This window comes from Lactuca sativa, chromosome 4 (genome assembly GCF_002870075.4).
Source record: "Lactuca sativa cultivar Salinas chromosome 4, Lsat_Salinas_v11, whole genome shotgun sequence".
Taxonomy (NCBI): Eukaryota; Viridiplantae; Streptophyta; class Magnoliopsida; order Asterales; family Asteraceae; genus Lactuca; species Lactuca sativa.
Window position 1 is genome coordinate 245,944,998 of NC_056626.2, and position 20,492 is coordinate 245,965,489.

General features: G+C 39.7%; 1 protein-coding gene and 1 non-coding gene across 2 annotated transcripts; one reads left to right on the top strand and one right to left on the bottom strand.

The window, feature by feature from the left end:
- Positions 1-11,933: 11,933 nt before the first annotated feature.
- Positions 11,934-13,040, top strand: LOC111908872 (uncharacterized). Its single transcript, XM_023904671.1, has one exon. It carries the CDS (start codon positions 11,934-11,936, stop codon positions 13,038-13,040), a length of 1,107 nt encoding a protein of 368 aa, XP_023760439.1.
- Positions 12,027-12,133, bottom strand: LOC111908876 (small nucleolar RNA R71). The gene has a single exon (XR_002856003.1). It is a non-coding gene; the product is annotated as a small nucleolar RNA R71 (small nucleolar RNA).
- Positions 13,041-20,492: the final 7,452 nt, after the last annotated feature.

The following is a 20,492-nucleotide window of genomic DNA, read 5'->3' on the forward strand; positions in this document are numbered from 1 at the left end:
CAGTAAGTTTTCAGACTTTTAGTATAAGATTGAGCATTTCAGGATTTTAGATTTAAAGAGATATCAGGAGAGAGGATGCACTAGGGTTTTGTGCAACTCTGTTATTCCGAAACTCTATAATATTAGAGTTCACTGCCTGAATAAAATATTTTCTGCCAAAAACCACTGGGGTATATATATATATATGGTTCTTAACCATATTTATTCATTTGTTACATTTCCAACTAGAGAAAAGCCAAATTCTCTCTCACAGATCTTCAACCTTTCGTCCCAAATCATGAGTACTTCTATCTAAATGTATTATAGAGCTTAATATGTGTCTAATAACCTAGAAATCGTATCAAAACAACAAGATCAAAGAGTTTACGGCCCAAGAACATCTTGGACCGTAAACCCTTCTTTAAGGGACAAATGAGTGCCCTAGTCCCTTCCTTTTGCAATGAAACTGGACTAGACTCGTATCCTAATGTATGTAGGACTAGAAAACACCCCAAGAACACCAAGAGTAAGGTGTTCACGGCCCAAGAAGTTCTTGGACCTTGAACTCCAAAAAAAAGGGCCAAAGTGTGCTTTAAACTCTCCATAAGCCTTGGACACTAGCCTAGATTCATTCCTAGTTAAATTAGGGACTTGAAATCACCAAAAACACCATACCCATGAGAGATTACGGCCATAATCTCTAAGGGATTTGGTTCTAGGGCGGTAAACTCCTCAAAGAAGTTGAAAGGTGCCCTAATCTCTTCCAAAGACTTTACCATCAAGTAGAAATGCTTCTAGGGGACATGTAAGACTTCAAAACACCAAATAATCTAAGGCCTAGGAGCTTACGGCTGTAAAATCAAGAGTTTACGACCATAAAATCATTTTTGTTATGGTCTTGGAGAGTAAACTCAAGAATGGGGTCCTTTGGAACCCTAACCCCACTAGCCTTGTCCTACAACAACTTAGATGCAATCCTTAGGGCTAATAACACTTATATAAAGTGTTTATAATGTTCTAGGATGTCTTAACATTTTCAATTAGTAGTTTAAGACTAATTAGGTGCATATATGTGTGCTTATATGTTAACTAGGATCTTTGGGTGTGTACAAATTTTCACTTGACACTTAACAATCCTACACCGTTTAGTTCATTCAAACCACCATCTACAGGTGAGTTCATACCCCTTAATCAATTGTTTAAATGTTTTTAAATGATTTAGGGGGGGGGGATACAAGTTAAATACTTATAGTTATTACATAAATCACATGTGATTAATAACTACAAAACCAGTGATTTTCTTACTGTTCAAACTGTTTATCAAACTATTTTGCTTCAAACTGTTTTACTTATCAAATACTTATACTTAAGCTCTTTTATACTTATTATCAAATTGCATGCCTAGATATGTATAGTTATATAAGTAATGTTTGAAGGACTTAGGAAGGCTAATCCGCCTTATTTCCTTTTCCCCGATGGGATGTGGTCTGGTAGGATATCGGTTATCCGTCCGAAGGTCGTTTAACTATTAGTTATATATCATATGTACATATATAGTCATAAAGTTTCTTCCAGTCAATTCAATACCCTGGGTAGCAGGGTATACTCCCATGTTCATACGTACAAGTTATATTACTAGTAAACTACAATAGGCGTAGTTTAGGGTTTTACTAATACTAATACTAGAACAATGAATCATACAAAGAGTCGGTTCATACATGAGTCATAATACATAGTGATGAGAAACAAACATAATACATAGTGATGAGAAACAAACATAATACATAGTGATGAGAAATACACGTAATACATAGTGATGAGAAACAAACATAATACATAGTGATGAGAAACAAACATACATGCTAGACAGAGAAAGAACACACAATACAGCTAGCACATACATTACATATACTTTACGTTCAGTTATGTGAGCCATTAAATGGATCATGGCACTACCTTCCATGACCATTTTTGTATCCAAAATCTCCTTAATTGGGGAGCGTATGAGTTTGCATATAGATCTATACTGGATTGACTATCCTACACCTTGTTGCTCGCTACAGTGGGACTTGCAAGTCTACGGGTGCCAAATGTCATTTCTTACGGCGTCTTACATCGTCGTTTTACTATTGGTCGGTAGCAGGGTACAGGCCGATCACATGGAACTTTAAATAACAATTGGTTTAAGGTACTTAGTACAGTAGTAGTTACTTAATACAACACTACAGTACTATAATATTTATCCCATTACATTCACTTCGTGAACATTCACACGATGCACGGTAATGTAAAAACTATATTTTTGGTTAATGATAGTCGGATTTGGGAAAATACACACTCTTACAAGAGACACACACAGTTACTAGATGCCTTGGTAGAAGGCTACTCTTAGTAGGAAACATAGGGTTTTCTAGGATAGTTAAAACAAATACAAACATTACAAAACTTATACATTACATCTTACAAACATCTTACAATTGCTTTCATACAAACTCAGACACTAATATACTTATGATCTCACCAGCTTTAAAAGCTGATACTCGCTTTCAAAATAACTTGTATTCTCAGGTCACCAGTAGACAGGTACCGGTGCCAGGTTTATGAGAAGATGGAGCTTGTTCAAGACTCCTATTTTATTTTGATGTACTTTTTGGTGTCTATTTAACTTGACAGAACACACTTGTATGAAATTATATAATTAATGCAATGGGTGATGTTGTTGCTTGTTTACTACTTTGCATTGTTGTGATATTATACATGACGTCCTCCACCCCCGAACGATTCCGCCGTTCAGGTTTTGGGGTGTGACATATTGGTATCAGAGCATTGTTTATAGTGAATTGAGTGTATCAACCCATAAAAGATATACGAACTATAAAAACAAGCGGGATTAAAATACTCTGATTAAGAGTTATACTTAAAATAATAAAATATTTAACTAAGTATACATACCTGCATTCATACTAAAATCAGTGTCACTAGGACATAACAAAAGTATTACGATTATTGGACAACACACGTAGACTTAGAGACATATGGTTAACCCTGGGAAGATGTAGCATGATCAACTACATTATCCGAAGAGTAACTAGAATGTGCCTAAGGATGGTTGTGAGGTTGCAACAAGTCTAAAAACTTACCAACACTACCACAATAAGAACAATAGAACATAACATTAAACTTAAAATACTATAGGAGTGTTTTGTGTTAGTATAATTACTTATCTGAGAACTAAAGGTCTTTATTGGTATGCCCTGGACAAGTGTTGGAGTAACTGATAAAGATCACCTTATAATTATCTAGTTAGCTCTTCTATTAGTTTATTTCCTTACCCCTTTTCTCGCATAGATATCATGGCTGGATTCCATCATCATGACGACCTGTACTTTCCACCCAACGACAATGCTGGATGGCTTGAAGCAGAGTCCGATGATGAGCATCAAATCCCTTTGGATGATCATCAAGCTGAAGGCTTCTCGGATGGATCTGACTTCGAGCCCGAAGTCAACAACCTACCTCAATTAGGTCAAGCCCCGAATAACAACCCTCAAACCGCATTTCAAGGACCCACACCTATGTGGGCAACAAACTTGAATACATGGAGCCATGAACAGGGTCAACCCATTCCCTACAATCGAGATAGAAGTTTCTATAACCTCACTGATGGAGGTTCTGCTCACAGAGTCCTACCCATCATGGTTCGTAGGATTTCTCGAAACACGATACTGGGTCAACCATCTATCAATCGAGTCTTGGAGATTGACGCCAACACTAGTGTTAACACTGTCCGCATTCGCCAACTAGAGTCTGCTCATGAAAGGGTTCTGGTTCACAATGCAGCTCTTCGGAGGGAACTCGCTGAAACCCGAGCTGAAGTCAGAGAACTTCGAGCTCAACAGGCAAGAGCTGATAGGCGCATGAGGGACATAGAACGTCTTCTGTCGGGATCAAGAACTCACACTGGTAGTTCTCGTCGCCGATAGATTCTCATCAATTTCTCTCTTTTGGATATAACCTAGTCATGTAAAACTTTGGTCTAATCCCCTATCTTTGTAAATCATAGGCCTGTTAGGTCTTGATTAGGTTTTAATACTGTCAAAATTTTCCAATTTTGGTTGATGTAAGGCCTCTTTCTGTTGGCCGTTTTTCCTGAACTTGTTACATCTATAATTCCAGTAATATTGACAAGTACCTAATCTTATGGGAATTATTATCCAAATGTGATCATCTATTAGTTCTAAGATTTCCATTCAATCGTATCGTTGAGATATGGAGAGTTAGTCCATGAGTCATTCTCATCAATTCTTCCATTGAAATCTTATCAATGTTTTTATCTTCATAAACTATAAATCAAAGATGCCGCCTCACAGAAATCCAAGGAGAAACCCTAATAACGAAACACCACCTCCTCCACCTCCTCAACCACCTACTCCTTAGTTCGACACGATAGCCTTAAATGCTGCTATCGCTGCAGCGGTGGCTACACCCATGGCTCAGTATCATTCATCTGGTTCCACTGGAGGAGGAACCCCTGTTCAATCTATTCAGGTTGAAGCTCCGGTGCGCTCGAGAGAGTGCTCCTATAAGGACTTCACGAACTGCAAGCCATTGTCCTTCAAGGGGACTGGCAGAGTCATTTCCCTCTCGCAATGGTTCGAGAAAACCGAATCGGTTTTCGAAATCTTCTCTTGTTCCGAGGAGAGCAAGGTGAAGTTCGCTGCTTGCACCTTCGAAACTAAAGCCCTAACATGGTGGAACGGCCATGTTAAGTCACTATCTCTTATAGTGGCTAATGCTATGGGCTGGGAAACTTTGAAAGACCTCATGATTGAGGAGTACTGCCTGAGGGGCGAGATCCAAAAGCTGGAGGAAGAGCTATGGAGCCTAACCATGGAGGGCTCCAACGTAGTCGCCTACACCGCTAGGTTCTGTGAACTGGTGGCCCTCTGTCCCAACATGATTCCTTCAGAGGGAAAGAAGATCAAGAGATACATATGGGGACTGGTGCCCCCATACCAGGGAAATGTTTTGACATCACACCCCACTACATTTGATAGTGCCAAGCGATTGGCATAGCGGCTCATAGACCATGGGGTTCGTACCCCGGCCGCAACAACTACCCTGGCCATCTCAGAACCTGCAAGAACCGCTGACTCCAAGCGGAATTTTTGGGATGAAAAGAAGAAGGAAAAGGCTGCCAAGAAGAGGCAGGTCGTGGCAGTACATGCTGTGATAGCACCTGCCGCTGCTGCTCCGATAAAGCAGTACGCTGGAAGTTTGCCTAAGTGCAACAAATGCAACTTCCATCACGTCGGTGCCTGCCGGGAAATGCAGTGTATGAACTGCAACAAGAAGGCGCACACTGCCCATTTTTGTAAAGCTCCGGTGAAGCCAATCAACCAAGTCCCCGGTGCTGGAGTGGGCTAAGCTTGCTACGGATGTGGCGAGGTAGGCCACTACAAAAGAAACTACCCGAAGGCAGGGATTGCCGGTGGAGTGACAAGAGTCCTGGCCACAGGCCATGAGGAAGCGGTAGCCGACTCCACAGTGGTCACTAGTATGTTCCTCCTAGATAACGCTTATGCATGCATTCTATTTGATAGTGGAGCGGAGAGAAGTTTCGTGAACCAAAAGTTTGCTCAATTACTTAAGCAAAAATCACGAGCACTTAATGAACCGTTCACTGTAGAAATGGCTAATGGAAAGATAGAGAGCACTAGCAGTATATTCATAGGGTGTAACCTAACTTTAGATAGTCATTCATTTTATATCGATCTCATGCCGGTCTCAATTAAAAGTTTCGACGCCATTATCGACATAGATTGGTTGAGTCTTCATCATGCCGATATCATGTGTTACGAAAAGGATGTTCGCCTTAATCTGCTGTCTGGCGAAACCTTAGTAATTTATGGCGACAAACCCGACACGAACCTTTGTATCATCTCGAGCATCCAAGCTCAGAAATTCTTGCGAAAGGAATGTCGTGTATTCCTTGCTCATGTGGTCGATGTGAGACAAGAAACGAAGGACATTCAGAACATTCCAGTAGTACGCGACTTTCCCGACATCTTTCCAGAAGAACTCCCAGGATTACCTCCGCAACGTCAAGTCGAGTTCCGAATCGACTTAGTTCCAGGGGCTACCCCAGTAGCCAAATCGCCCTATCGTCTAGCACCCGCAGAGATGCAAGAACTGTCCGGTCAACTTAACGAATTGCTCAGCAAGGGCTTTATAACACCAAGCTTCTCACTTTTAGGGAGCTCCAGTCTTGTTCGTCAAGAAGAAAGACGGATCGTTTCGCATGTGCATTGACTACAGGGAGCTCAACAAGCTGACCATCAAAAATCGTTATCCGTTGCCTCGTATCGACGACTTATTTGATCAACTTCAAAGGGCGAACTTCTTTTCAAAAATCGACTTGAGATCCGTATATCACCAACTACGAGTGCTAGGGGAGGATGTTCCAAAGACAACCTTCCGAACTCGTTATGGGCACTACGAATTTGTAGTGATGCCGTTCGGATTGACAAATGCGCCCGTAGTATTCATGGACTTAAGGAATAGGGTGTGTCATCCTTACTTGGATCAGTTCGTCATCGTCTTCATCGATGACATACTTATCTACTCTCGAAGTAAGGAGGAGCATAGTCAACATCTACGTCAAGTCCTCGAAACATTACGTTCGGAGAAACTCTACGCGAAGTTCTTGAAATGCGAATTTTGGATTCGACGAGTCGAATTCTTAGGGCACATGGTTAGCAAAGAGGGTATACATGTGGAACCTTCCAAAATCAAGGCCATTGAGAACTGGTCAGGACCGAAGATGCCTACCGAAATTCGTCAATTTCTAGGCCTCGCTGGTTGTTATGGCAGGTTCATTCAGCACTTCTCCCGCATAGCGAAACCTATTACAACACTGACCCAGAAGGGCGTGGCCTTTGACTAGGAAGAGAAGCAGGAGAGAGCGTTCCAAACGCTCAAATGGGCCTTGTGCACCGCACCAATACTATCCCTCCCTGAAGGGATAGAAGACTTCGTAGTTTATTGCGATGCATCGAATCAAGGGCTCGGATGTGTTCTGATGCAGCGAGGTAAGGTCATCGCCTATGCTTTGAGATAGCTGAAGACACATGAGGTCAACTACACGACCTACGATCTTGAACTAGGACCAGTTGTGTTTGCTCTGAAGATCTGGAGACATTACTTGTACGTAACGAAGAGCAATATCTTTACAGACCACAAGAGCTTACAACACATCTTCGACCAGAAGGAGCTCAACATGAGACAACGACGGTGGGTCGAGCTACTCAGTGATTACGAATGCGAAATTCGTTATCATCCGGTAAAGCCAACGTAGTAGCTGACACCTTGAGTCGGAAGGAATATTTTGGTCGTAGAGTCAAATCATTGACTATGACTATCCATTCACACTTTTCCACACAAATTAAGGCAGCTCAGCTCGATGCTTTGAAGCCTGAAAAATGTGGCGGGTGAATCCCTAAGAGGGATGGATAAGAACTTGGAGGTTAAGGGTGGCGGAGCTTATTATTTCATGGACCGGATCTGGACCCCGAAACTAGGAGGTTTCAGAGACTTGGTCATGCACGAGGCGCACAACACATGTTATTCCGTGCACCCGGGTTTAGATAAGATGTATCTGGATCTCAAAAAGTTATACTGGTGGCCTAACATGAAAGCAGAGATTGCTACCTTCGTAGGTAAATGCCTTACTTGCGCAAAGGTCAAGGTCAAATATCAGAAACCCTACGGTCTACTACAACAGCCTAAGATACCGGAATGGAAGTGGGAGCGGATAACTATGGATTTCATAACCAAGTTGCCCAAGACTGACCAAGTCTGCACACTTCTTGCCGATCAAAGAAACAGACAAGATGGAGAAACTTACAAGAACTTACATTAGGTAGATTGTAAGACTGCACAGTGTTCTCTTATCCATTATCTCGGACAGAGATAGTAGATTCACTTCGAGGTTCTGGCAGTTGTTACAAAGTTCCTTAGGAACTAGGCTGGACATGAGTACAACCTACCATCCACAGACCGACGGGTAAAGTGAGAGAACTATTCAAACCTTGGAAGACATGTTGCGAGCCTGTGTGATTGACTTTGGGAAAGCATGGGATACTCATTTACCCCTTGTCGAATTTTCCTACAACAACAGTTATCAAACGAGCATAAAGGCTGCTCCATTCGAGGCCCTCTATGGCCGAAAGTGCAGATCCCCTCTGTGCTGGACTGAGGTAGGTGATAACCAGTTAGCTAAAGGACGAATTCCTGACAGTGCTCTCACAGGTCCGGAAATCATACGGGATACGACGGAGAAGATCGTTCAGATCCGCGAATGATTGAAAGCCTCCAGAGACCGACAGAAAAGCTACGCTGATAAACGTAGGAAACCATTGGAATTCCAGGTGGGCGACCGTGTTCTATTGAAAGTCTCACCCTGGTAGGGCTTGATACGCTTCGGAAAGCGTGGAAAGCTAAATCCAAGGTACATAGGGCCTTTCGAGATTCTCGCAAGAATCGGCCCTGTAGCTTACAAACTTAACTTACCGCGCAAACTTAGTAACGTACATTATACCTTCCACATATCGAACTTGAAAAAGTGTCTGTCCGAAGAGACTCTTGTTATTCCACTCGACGAGATCGAGATAAACGAGAGCCTGAACTTCGTGGAGGAACCAGTAGAGATCATGGACCGGGAGGTCAAGCAAACGAAACAAAGCCGTATCCCGATAGTGATGGTTCGCTGGAATGCCAAGCGAGGACCGTAATTCACTTAGGAGCGTGAGGATCAGATGAAACTGAAATATCCTCGTCTTTTTACTTAGTTATTTGTAACTACTTATCTGCTTAATTTCTAATTTCGGGAGAAAATTCCTTCTAAGGAGGGGATGATGTGACAACCTGAAATTTCTATTATGTACAAACAATATCAAGTGAATAGAAGTTAGAACAGTTGCAGTAAGTTTTCAGACTTTTAGTATAAGTTTGAGTATTTCAGGATTTTACACTTAAAGAGATATCAGGAGAGAGGATGCACTAGGGTTTTGTGCAACTCTGTTATTCCGAAACTCTATGATATTAGAGTTCACTGCCTGAATAAAATATTTTCTGCCAAAAACCACTGGGGTATATATATATATATGGTTCTTAACCATATTTATTCATTTGTTACATTTCCAACTAGAGAAAAGCCAAATTCTCTCTCACAGATCTTCAACCTTTCGTCCCAAATCATGAGTACTTCTATCTAAGTGTATTATAGAGCTTAATATGTGTCTAATAACCTAGAAATCGTATCAAAACAACAAGATCAAAGAGTTTACGGCCCAAGAACATCTTGGACCGTAAACCCTTCTTTAAGGGACAAATGAGTGCCCTAGTCCCTTCCTTTTGCAATGAAACTGGCCTAGACTCGTATCCTAATGTATGTAGGACTAGAAAACACCCCAAGAACACCAAGAGTAAGGTGTTCACGGCCCAAGAAGTTCTTGGACCGTGAACTCCAAACAAAAGGGCCAAACTGTGCTTTAAACTCTCCATAAGCCTTGGACACTAGCCTAGATTCATTCCTAGTTAAATTAGGGACTTGAAATCACCAAAAACACCATACCCATGAGAGATTACGGCCGTAATATCTAAGGGATTTGGTTCTAGGTCCGTAAACTCCTCAAAGGAGTTGAAAGGTGCCCTAATCTCTTCCAAAGACTTTACAATCAAGTAGAAATGCTTCTAAGGGATATGTAAGACTTCAAAACACCAAATAATCTAAGGCCTAGGAGCTTACGACCGTAAACTCAAGAGTTTACGACCGTAAACTCATTGTTGTTATGGTCTTGGAGAGTTGATATGGGCTTATTTAGTCATAGAAATCATTCATTATCTTATTAATTATTGTTGATTTTATATCATTTTATGGACAAAAGGTACTTAATTAGCTTAATATTTCAATTTCAGCAATAAAAGACATGCTTGGATGAAAAAGGAAGAGGATTGAGTGATTGGAAGCTTGGAGATCAAGGATTAAAGGAAGAAGCTAAGTAAAAGAAGAAAATCGACGAGTTTTTAGCATAAACTCGACGAGTTTATTAGAATATTCTAGATTTAAGGATGCCTTGCCGTACACGCTAAACGCGCGAATTATTAAAGAAACTCGTCGAGTTATTCTCAAAAACTCGACGAGTTGGGTCGATTTTTGGAAACTATAAATAGATAACTTATAGGCCCGAAGCCTAACTTTGGCTGGAGGCTAGCTGCGATTTTTGAAGATCAGAAGGGTTCTTGGAGCTGCTATTTTCGAGATTGCAACCTAAGAAACAATTTCAAAGAGAATCAAAGGCAAATAATCATTCTTCTTTTCTTAATCTTTGTTTTGAACCATGTTTGAATCATTAGATTTTGATTTTAGGTTATTACTTGCTGTAGATATGAGCTAAAAGCTTTTTACTTCTGTTTGGATGAGATAATCTTATGAACATGGTTTGATTGAGTGGTTGAATTGATATTAATTTGGTTATTCATCTTGTTAAGCTTGTTAAAGATCCTTATGTATTGATAATAAATGTTTTTAGCTAACAAATAAGTGATTGAGTTGCATGAATATCTTCTTGATTACTTGATTCATATAGTTTTATGAATATAAGATTGTATGCCTAGGAATAGTGAATATGAAACTAGGGTTAACTATAAAATATGTAAATCAATGTGTGAGCATGTGTGATGAACATCTATACATGAGTTGATTGAATTGAACAAATTTAATTAACTATTATTATAAGTCTTGCTTGATACGAACTGAACACTAGGAAACTTGTTAATTTAATCACTTGATCACTGTTTGAATTAACTTGTCTACTAAAGGATTGGTAATAATGAACGTGAACCCAATCATATTAGGAATCGGTAACCATTGATGTATTAATTCATTGCACTTGCCACGAAATCAACCATAGGAATAAGTGAATCGAATCTAAACAGAAGTCTCTTTTATTATTGAATCTAGTTGTCCTTTCTTATTCTTCTTAGTTGTTAATTGTCTTTGTTTGAAAGTTAATTGATTGATAAGTTTCTAGTCTTGCAAAACTAGAGAAAACCCCCCTCTTTTATTAATTGTTTTTAATTAGGTAATACTAGTACTTAATTTGATTGTTACCGTTCCCTGTGTTCGATACCCTACTTGCTTAAACTAAACTACTATTGATAGGTACACTGCCTGCGTGTGTTTGTTTACATTTGAGTTTGTTAGGATTAAAACTAGTTCGTTTTACACACATCAAGTTTTTGGCGCCGTTGCCGGGGAACGGTTCTAATAATTATATTGTTTGCTGGTATTATCGATCCTTTGTGTTAGATCTTTCTTGCATAAAGTTATATGTTTTCAGTTCTTATTGATTTTCTATAGTTTTGCATTAAACTCGTCGAGTTTATTCTTCTGTTAACAGTTTCATAAATTCTTCGTTTTTTGTTCGTTTTACGCTTGTTTTTCTGTTTTATTTTAGGTTTTTTATGACCCGAGGCTCCAGTTGTACACCAATACCACCCGTAGACAATCCGGAGTTGATTATTCGCAAACAAAGAGGAAAAGGGATCGAGTCTGACACATCCACGTTTGGTGAAGAAAGCAATCCCGATCAAGGAGGTAATATGGCCGACATCGCCGACATACCGATGGGAGATTAGTAGAAGCGCATAAGAGATGGTACCGGGCCGGGACTCATGCAACCTGCAATTCCAGCTACCGCCAATTTTGAGTTGAAGGGTCACATCCTTGCACAACTAAAAGACATTCCATTCCATGGAAAGGAGCACGAAGATGCCTACAAGCATATTGAAGAAGTTATGGACATTGCTGACTATTTCCATATGCCAAATGTGCCTTGCGATACTGTCTTACTACGGATGTTACCGGTTACATTCAAAGGAGCCGCGAAGGAATGGTTGAAATCTTTACCCCCGGATCCATTACAACATGGCAAAAGATGCGTGAGGAGTTCATTGACCAGTTTTATCCACCTTCTAAGATTGCAAAATTGAAGAAAGAAATTGCTAACTTTGAGCAATTGCCGGGAGAATCACTCTATGAGGCGTGGGAAAGATATAAGGGGTTAATAAGAAATTGCCCTCAAAATGACCTAAACGTCCAACAAGAGGTTTCTATCTTTTATGATGGCGTGAACGTCACAACTAGGCAATTATTAGACTCCCAAGGACCCCTCACGAAGAAAGCACCAGCTGTCATTAAAACATTAGTGGAAGAATTCTCCAAACATTCAAGAGAATACCATAATCTAAGGAACGATACAGCTAGAGGCGTGGATAACTCAGTTTCCGATGACATGGCAGCAATGATGGCCAAACTAGAAAGTATGGATCGTAGGATGACAAAGATGGATCAATCCATCCATGCCATAAGGGTGGGTTGTGACAATTGTAGCGGTCCCCATCTTACTAAGGATTGCGATCTTGATGAGAACGACAACTGGAAGGTACAAGTTTGTTATTCGAGTGGCGATAGGTTTGATGATGATTGGCGAAAGCCCAAGAAGGAATGGCTCCCCTACGACGAGTACAAGAAGGAAAAGGAGGAAAAGTATAGGAAAAAAGCATGCGGGTTTTATCAAAAAGAAGAACCGGCGCAAGAGAAGAAAAAGGATCTTGAAGCTATGTTAACTCGATTCGTTAGTGCTTCCGAGAAAAGGCACGACGAATCCGATGCAGCCATTAGAGATCAACAAAAGATGGTGAAGGAGCACCAAACCATGATGATGGATCAACAAGCTCTGCTCCGGAATCAGCAAGCTTCAATCTTGAATATTGAAAAACAGCTTGGGCAACTTGCCAAGCAATTCAACGAAAGAACACCAGGCGGGCTTCCTAGTGACACGGAAAAAAATCCAAAGGGAGCGCATATTAACATAGTGACAACAAGGAGTGGGAAGATAGTCACACCCCTCACTCCAATCCCAAGTACAGATCAAAAAGAGGCAAAAGAAAAAGATCAAGAAAATCCGAATTCGCCAACAGTAGATAAAACTCGTTGAGTTCCTGACAGAAACTCGACGAGTTCCGCACCTGATGAGCAAAATAATTCAAAAGCTGAGCCATTTAAGCCACCATTACCATTCCCGGGTCAAGCTCGCCAAGAGAAACAGAATGAAGACTACCAGAAGTTCTTGGAGCACATAAAGGCCTTACAAATCAACATTCCATTCATTAAAGCAGTCACACAAATGCCAAAGTATGCAAAGTTCCTAAAAGAACTTCTCACAAATAGAAAGAAGGTGGAGGAAGCATACAAGGTAGTCTTAAATGAGAACTGTTCAACCGCAATGTTAAACAAATTACCAAAGAAAAAAGGTGATCCGGGTAGCCTAACCATTCCTTGCCAATTTGGGAATTTAGCCACTAGCTATGCATTGGCCGATTCGGGGGCAAGTGTGAACCTCATGCCATACTCTTTCTTTAAAAAGCTAAACCTTCCGGAACCAAGACCAATCCGTATGGCGATCCACTTAGCAAACAAGACGGTGACATTCCCGAGAGGTAGATGTGAAGATTTATTGGTAAAAGTCGATAAGTTTGTCTTTCCGGCAGATTTCATTGTGCTAGATATGGAGGAGGACCATCAAGTGCCAATAATCCTTGGAAGACCATTCTTGAATACCGTGGGTGCCATAGTAGACATACGAGACTCAAGGCTTACCCTTCGAGTGGGGGAAGACTCAGTTATTTTTGGAATGGATCAAGCCATGAAACATTCGAAGTGTAGTTATGATACTGTCTTTTCAGTAGATGTCTTGGAAGAATTATTAGAAGAATGGAAAGAAGACGAAGCAAGCGAACACATGTCGACTTCAGAAGATGATTTTGATGCTGAGAGAGATTTGAAAGAATTAGAAAGACTTCTTGAAGAATCAGAATACGAAGAATTGATAAAGTCAATAGAACAAAAAACTCGACGAGTTAATCACAATAACTCGACGAGTTTCTACGAAAAATCAGGATATGAGGAAACTTTTGTTCTAAACTCGTCGAGTTTAATTCCAGAAATCGACGTGTTTGGTGTTCAGAGCACACAATTGGAGCTGAAAACGTTACCAGAACACTTAGAATACGCATTTCTCGAAGAAGGTGAACAGAAGCCTGTGATCATTGCATCGGACCTCACCCCAATTGAAAAAGATCAATTAGTGAAGGTTTTGAAGAAAAGAAAGAACGACATTGCATGGAAAATCACCGACATAAAGGGGATAAGCCCCTCTTATTGTTCTCATAAAATAATTCTTGAAGAAGGAGCAACGCCAGTGGTGCAACATCAAAGGCGTTTGAACCCAAATATGCAAGAGGTAGTTAAGAAGGAGGTGGTAAACCTATTGGATGCGAGGATCATTTATTCAATTTCCGATAGCCTGTGGGTAAGTCCCATTCAAGTAGTGCCGAAGAAAGGAGGAATGACAGTCGTGGCGAACGAAAAGAACGAGCTTATTCCTACGCGAACGGTAACCGGTTGGCGAGTATGCATCGATTATCGAAAGCTAAACGATGCTACTTGCAAAGACCATTTCCCTTTACCCTTTATTGATCAAATGCTTGAAAGATTATCCGGTCATTACTATTATTGTTTTTTAGATGGGTTTACAGGTTATTTCCAAATACCAATTGATCTGAATGATCAAGAGAAAACTACCTTCACGTGCCCTAGTGGAACGTTTGCATACCGACGAATGCCTTTTGGGTTGTGCAATGCGCCTACCACTTTTCAACGATGCATGACGGCAATATTTCATGATATGGTGAGGAAGTATATGGAAGTATTCATGGATGATTTTTCCGTGTTTGGTTCTTCTTTTGATAATTGTCTTACTAACCTTGACTTAATGCTTGCCAGGTGTGAAAAGACCAATTTAGTTTTGAATTGGGAAAAATGCCATTTCATGGTTAAAGAAGGCATTGTGTTAGGTCATAAAGTGTCCAAGCCGGGGATTGAGGTGGATCGAGCGAAAATTGACACCATTGCTAAATTACCACCACCAACCAATGTGAAGGGCGTTAGAAGTTTTTTGGGTCACGCGGGTTTTTACCGTCGTTTTATCAAAGACTTTTCTAAAATAACTCGACCTTTAACTCAGCTACTTTTAAAAGATGCACCTTTTAATTTTTCAACAGAATGTTTAAATGCTTTTGAAATATTGAAAACAAAATTAACTAACTCCCGATCATTATCGCCTCGAATTGGAATTTACCGTTTGAAATTATGTGCGATGCAAGTGATTTTGCCTTAGGTGCTGTGCTTGGTCAAAGAGTCGATAAACATTTTCAACTAATTTATTATGCTAGCAAGACCTTGAATCCGGCTCAAGAAAATTACACCACAACTGAAAAGGAATTATTGGCCGTGGTCTATGCTTTTGATAAATTCCGTCCTTATCTTATATTGTCCAAAACCACTGTTTTTACTGACCATTCTGCAATTAAATTTTTATTTGCTAAGCAGGACGCAAAACCAAGGTTGATCCGGTGGGTGTTATTACTTCAAGAATTTGACATTGAGATCAAGGACAAGAAAGGAATGGAAAATGTAGCGGCTGACCATCTCTCAAGATTAGAGAATCCAGAAAGGGATGCATCTGACCACAAGGGTATTGGGGATAGTTTTCCAGAAGAGTATTTGATGGTGATAATGGGAGAAGAACCATGGTATGTAGATATTGCGAACTTTTTAGCTGGGGACTTTCTTCCAAAAGGGCTAACTCATCAGCAGAAAAAGAAACTCATGTCAGAAATTAAATATTATTTCTGGGATGAGCCATATCTTTTTAGGAGCTGTGCAGATGGAATCATCAGAAGATGTGTGTTTGGAAAGGAGATCCGCGACATTCTAGAGCATTGCCACAATGGGCCTGTAGGAGGACATCATGGAGTTCAATACACTGCCAGAAAGGTGTTTGATGCAGGATTCTATTGGTCCACAATCATTAAGGATGCTGCTACCTATGTGAGAGAGTGTGACGCGTGCCAGCGATCGGGAAATATTTCTGCAAAGAATGAAATGCCTCAAAGAAGCATCCAAGTGTGTGAAGTTTTCGATGTGTGGGGTATAGATTTCATGGGGCCATTTCCATCATCAAAAGGGCACAAATACATACTTGTGGCAGTGGACTATGTATCAAAGTGGGCTGAAGCACGAGCGCTACCAACAAATGACGCAAGGGTGGTGGTGAAATTTTTAAAGAATTTATTCTCTAGGTTTGGAGTACCGAAGGCGTTGATAAGCGATAGAGGGACCCATTTTGCCAATGAACAACTAGCAAAGGTTTTGCAAAAATATGGTGTACGCCATAGATTTTCAACACCTTATCATCCGCAAACGAATGGCCAAACTGAAATAACGAATAGAGCCCTCAAAAGAATTTTGGAAAGGTCGGTAGGCAACCATAGGAAAGATTAGGCAGATAAGTTAGATGATGCATTGTGGGCATTTAGAACTGCATTCAAGGCACCTATTGGAACAACACCTCATAGATTGGTTTATGGAAAAAGTTGTCATCTACCAGTGGAGTTGGAGCACAAAGCCTATTGGGCTTTGAAAACGTGCAATTTTTCCCCCAATGAGTTGCGTACCAATCGACTCTTGCAAATGAATGCCTTGGAGGAATTAAGGAACGAGTCTTACAATAACTCGTTGATTTATAAGGATAAGACAAAGAAATGGCATGATGCGAGATTGAAAGGAAATAATGAGTTTGAAGAAGGGCAACAAGTACTTTTATATAACTCAAGACTTGAACTTTTTCCAGGAAAATTACGCACTCGTTGGACCGGACCCTTCACAATTAAACATGTTTTTCCAGATGGGGTAGTTGAATTGTGGAATAAAGATGGAATAAGTTTCAAGGTAAATGGGCATAGGATCAAAAGATATGAGGAGGGCAGGCCAAAGGAAGTGGAAATTGAAGAAGGGCTTGATTTAGAGGCAACCGCTGCAACGTAGGGCGGAAAGGAGTCCAGCTAAAGACTCCTAAAAAACGAAGCGCTTGCGGGAGGCAACCCGGCAATTGAGTTTGTTTTCTTTTTCTTGTAGTATTTTATTTATTTTCTTTTTATGTTTTTCGTTGTGTTTTTAGTCTTCATCTTCAGATTTTGCGTAAATGATTGCTGGGAGGGTTATCAAAGCTGAGTGTGGGGTGTTTTGTGATTTTCCTTAGAAATAATATTTTTTCATACAAAAAGAAAAACTCGTCGAGTTTATTCCAAAAACTCGACGAGTCCATTTTAAAAAAAATTGCGATTTACAGTTTTTCCGATAAAAAAAAAAAATAAATAAATAATAATAATAATAATAATAATAATAATAATAATAATAATAATAATAATAATAATAATAATATTTCTTTATTGCTGGGTATAAGTTTTAACCCTAAAATTAAAACCATTCCCTCATTTGCCCCTCACGTCGGCAGCAAGAACCTCCCAAGCAACTTATTCACTTTTGGTGTTTTATTCTAAATCTCTTCTCAAGGTAAGATGTCTTCTCCTTTTACTTATTAAAGCTCCAATTTTTGGTTTATGTAGGCACAAGATGGTTTAAAGTTCTTCAATTTTTGAGTTTTCATAAGAACATTAGGGTTTCGAATTAGGCTAAATTAGGATGGTTTTGCTAGTTCTTTCCATGGATTAACGCTTAAATATATACCCCAAGCAAACCCCTGAAGTAATTTTTGAGTTTAGAAGAGTTGGAGATCGAAATTATTTTCAGACCTTCTGCGAAACTTGACGAGTTCATGAGGCTGGGAAGCTGATTTATTTTATTTTTAACATTGTTTATGTTTGTTTGCTTTTCTGTGATTTATGGTTTTGCAGAATCATGTCCAGAAATAGGGGCCAAAGTTCTAAAGGAAGTCAAAGGGGTTGTCCATGGCTTGATTTTCCACAAATTGGTTCAAAATCCACATTGTTAGCATGGAAAAGGAAACTGGAGAAACTGAAAAAGAAGGAGTTCTACTTGCCAAATGAAATAGATTGGTCTTGTCTAGAGCAATGGGGGTTGGTTGAACGAATGAATCCTCATCTCACCAAGGTATTCATCCAAGATGGAGTAAGGATTACATGTGATGCTTGGAGGAGACTTTTCCGATTGCAAGAACTGGTATACCAGGAATTATGTTGGGAGTTTTATTCTACTATCAAGTTCCGTGGGAGTGAAGACTATTTTGATACAAATGTTCTTACTTTCATGCTTGGGGGTGAGTTCCGGGAATGTAGTGTGGTAGAACTAGCATGGCGAATGGATTTGTATGAGCAAAATGTGGCAATGACAGAAGCCTTTGGAATTTTTATGGAAGCATGTCACAAGGATTTACCAAATATTGAGGATGCATCAAGGTGGTGGAGCACAATTGCCAATGGAGTTTATATTCCATCCGCGGCCCAATAAACGAGCATCCGATCACCGGTCCATTGTCTTCTTCGTCGACTCATCGCAAGCTCCATCAATATGAGAAGGGATGATGATAAAGTGCCAAGCAGAGATGTTTTCTTTTTATGGTGTATTCTTACACCTAACCAGTTTTGTAACATTCCGTATTGTTTAGCAAAGTATTTAGCGGAAAGTGGAGTGAAGGAGAGATCAACTTCAAAGATATGTGGTGGGATGTTCATAACTAAATTGGCAAGATCTTATGGAATTCTTGAAGGAAGAATTGGAAATCAATTAACAATGGTGTCACAACCCGCATTAATCCTCTTCTTTATAGAAGGGCTAAAATTATTGTAGATTATGGCGGGGGCCATGTTAATATTCCATCAGTGGATGATGCGGAATTATCGGAACAACCGGGGAGGCGGGTTCGTCCACGACCAACACATATGCAAGAAAATCCCCCCCGTTATTCCAATAAATGATGAGCTTCCCATGGATCCTTATAATGTTGAGCAAAGGGCGTTTCAACATGATTTAGCAAGCAGATTGAATTATGGACATAGGAATTTGGCTCATATGATGTCTCATTTGAACACTCCAAGGATGGAAAATGAACCGGAATACCCGTATGTGAGGAGTTGGAGTGAGAGATGGAGTATGCGTCAAAGTGGAGCCGGAGGAAGCGGGTTAGGAGAAGAAGAAAGTGAAGATGAAGATTAATTATCCTTTCCTTTATCTTTTATTTTGTTGGCTTGTTTAAACTATTTTTCTTTGTTTTTGTTTGTTTTGTATGTTTATTTTGATGTTTAAACTTCTAGTAATTTAGGATTTTATTTGGTGTGTTTTCCTTTTATTACTTTTTGTTTTTTTTTCTTTTGTTGTTCTCAGAATATATGTTGAGGGAAAGAATGACAGAATATAGCGTGAGGGGTATGAAGTGAGATCGAGTCTAAAATGAGAAGAGTGAGAGGATTACGTCTATTCGCAAGAGTGGTGAACAAAAGAACTAAAAAGATATGTTTTACTGCAGAAGAATGAAGGGGAATATTGCCATAATCATTCCCTTCAAAGCCAGAATCGAAAAATGAAGTTGCGGAATATGATGTTCACAGAAAGAAAAACTCGTCGAGTTCTTTACATAAACTCGACGAGTTCCTTCGAAGAATCGCAAATCTACAGTTTTTGCAACTAAACTTAATAAGTTCACTTTATTCTCGGCGAGTGGATCTTTTTCTTACCTTTGAGTTGGTGATTTGACTACAATTTAAGGAGGCAATTGGCTGCGCTATCAATGATTATTTTCCGAGAAATTTCCAACACCTTTTTCCTCTATATTTTGGAGCATAACCACACGAGATTTGACACCCAAGGCGTGGATGAGCTGTTCCCATGTCCAAATTCAGCTGAAGAAGGAGCTCAAAAGAAGAATATCAACCTCGCAACTTCTATCCCAGGGGAGTCTGTTCCAATTCTCTCTTTACTTTTATGTTCTATATCATGCATAACATGCAATGGGGACATTGCATAATTTAAGTGTGGGGTAGGGGGTTGATTACATTTAGTGAAAAAAAATTAGAATCCTTTGAATCATTGGTTTGAAAAAAAAAATTTGCATAAAAATTGGTAGGGCGTAATTTAGAAAATTTTGGTAAAGCAATTAGGATTCCATGCCAGTATTGTATTTGATGATTCTATGAAGACCCAAATGTTTAGTTGAGCCAACATACGTTATAGTGCATTTGTGGCCCCCTTTATTCTAGTGAAATCATGGGACAAAAACACAACCTCTCTTAGTTTGAGGGTCACAAAATGTTTAGCATCGTGTACCAGAAATGTATCCAGGAAAGCTTAAGTAGTCATTGCACACTAGACTAATGCCATTAACCAATAAAGGATGAAGTTAAATTCCCTTGCTTAAGCATATGTTTTTCTAGGTTTTTAGTTTTGAGTGGAAAAAGTGCGTTGAAAAAAAAAGTTGAAAAAAAAAGTGATGAAATGTTTGAATAAAGAATCTACAAAGCTGTGAAGACAAAGAAGAATATCATGAAGAAAAGCTGCAAAGTATAAAAGATTC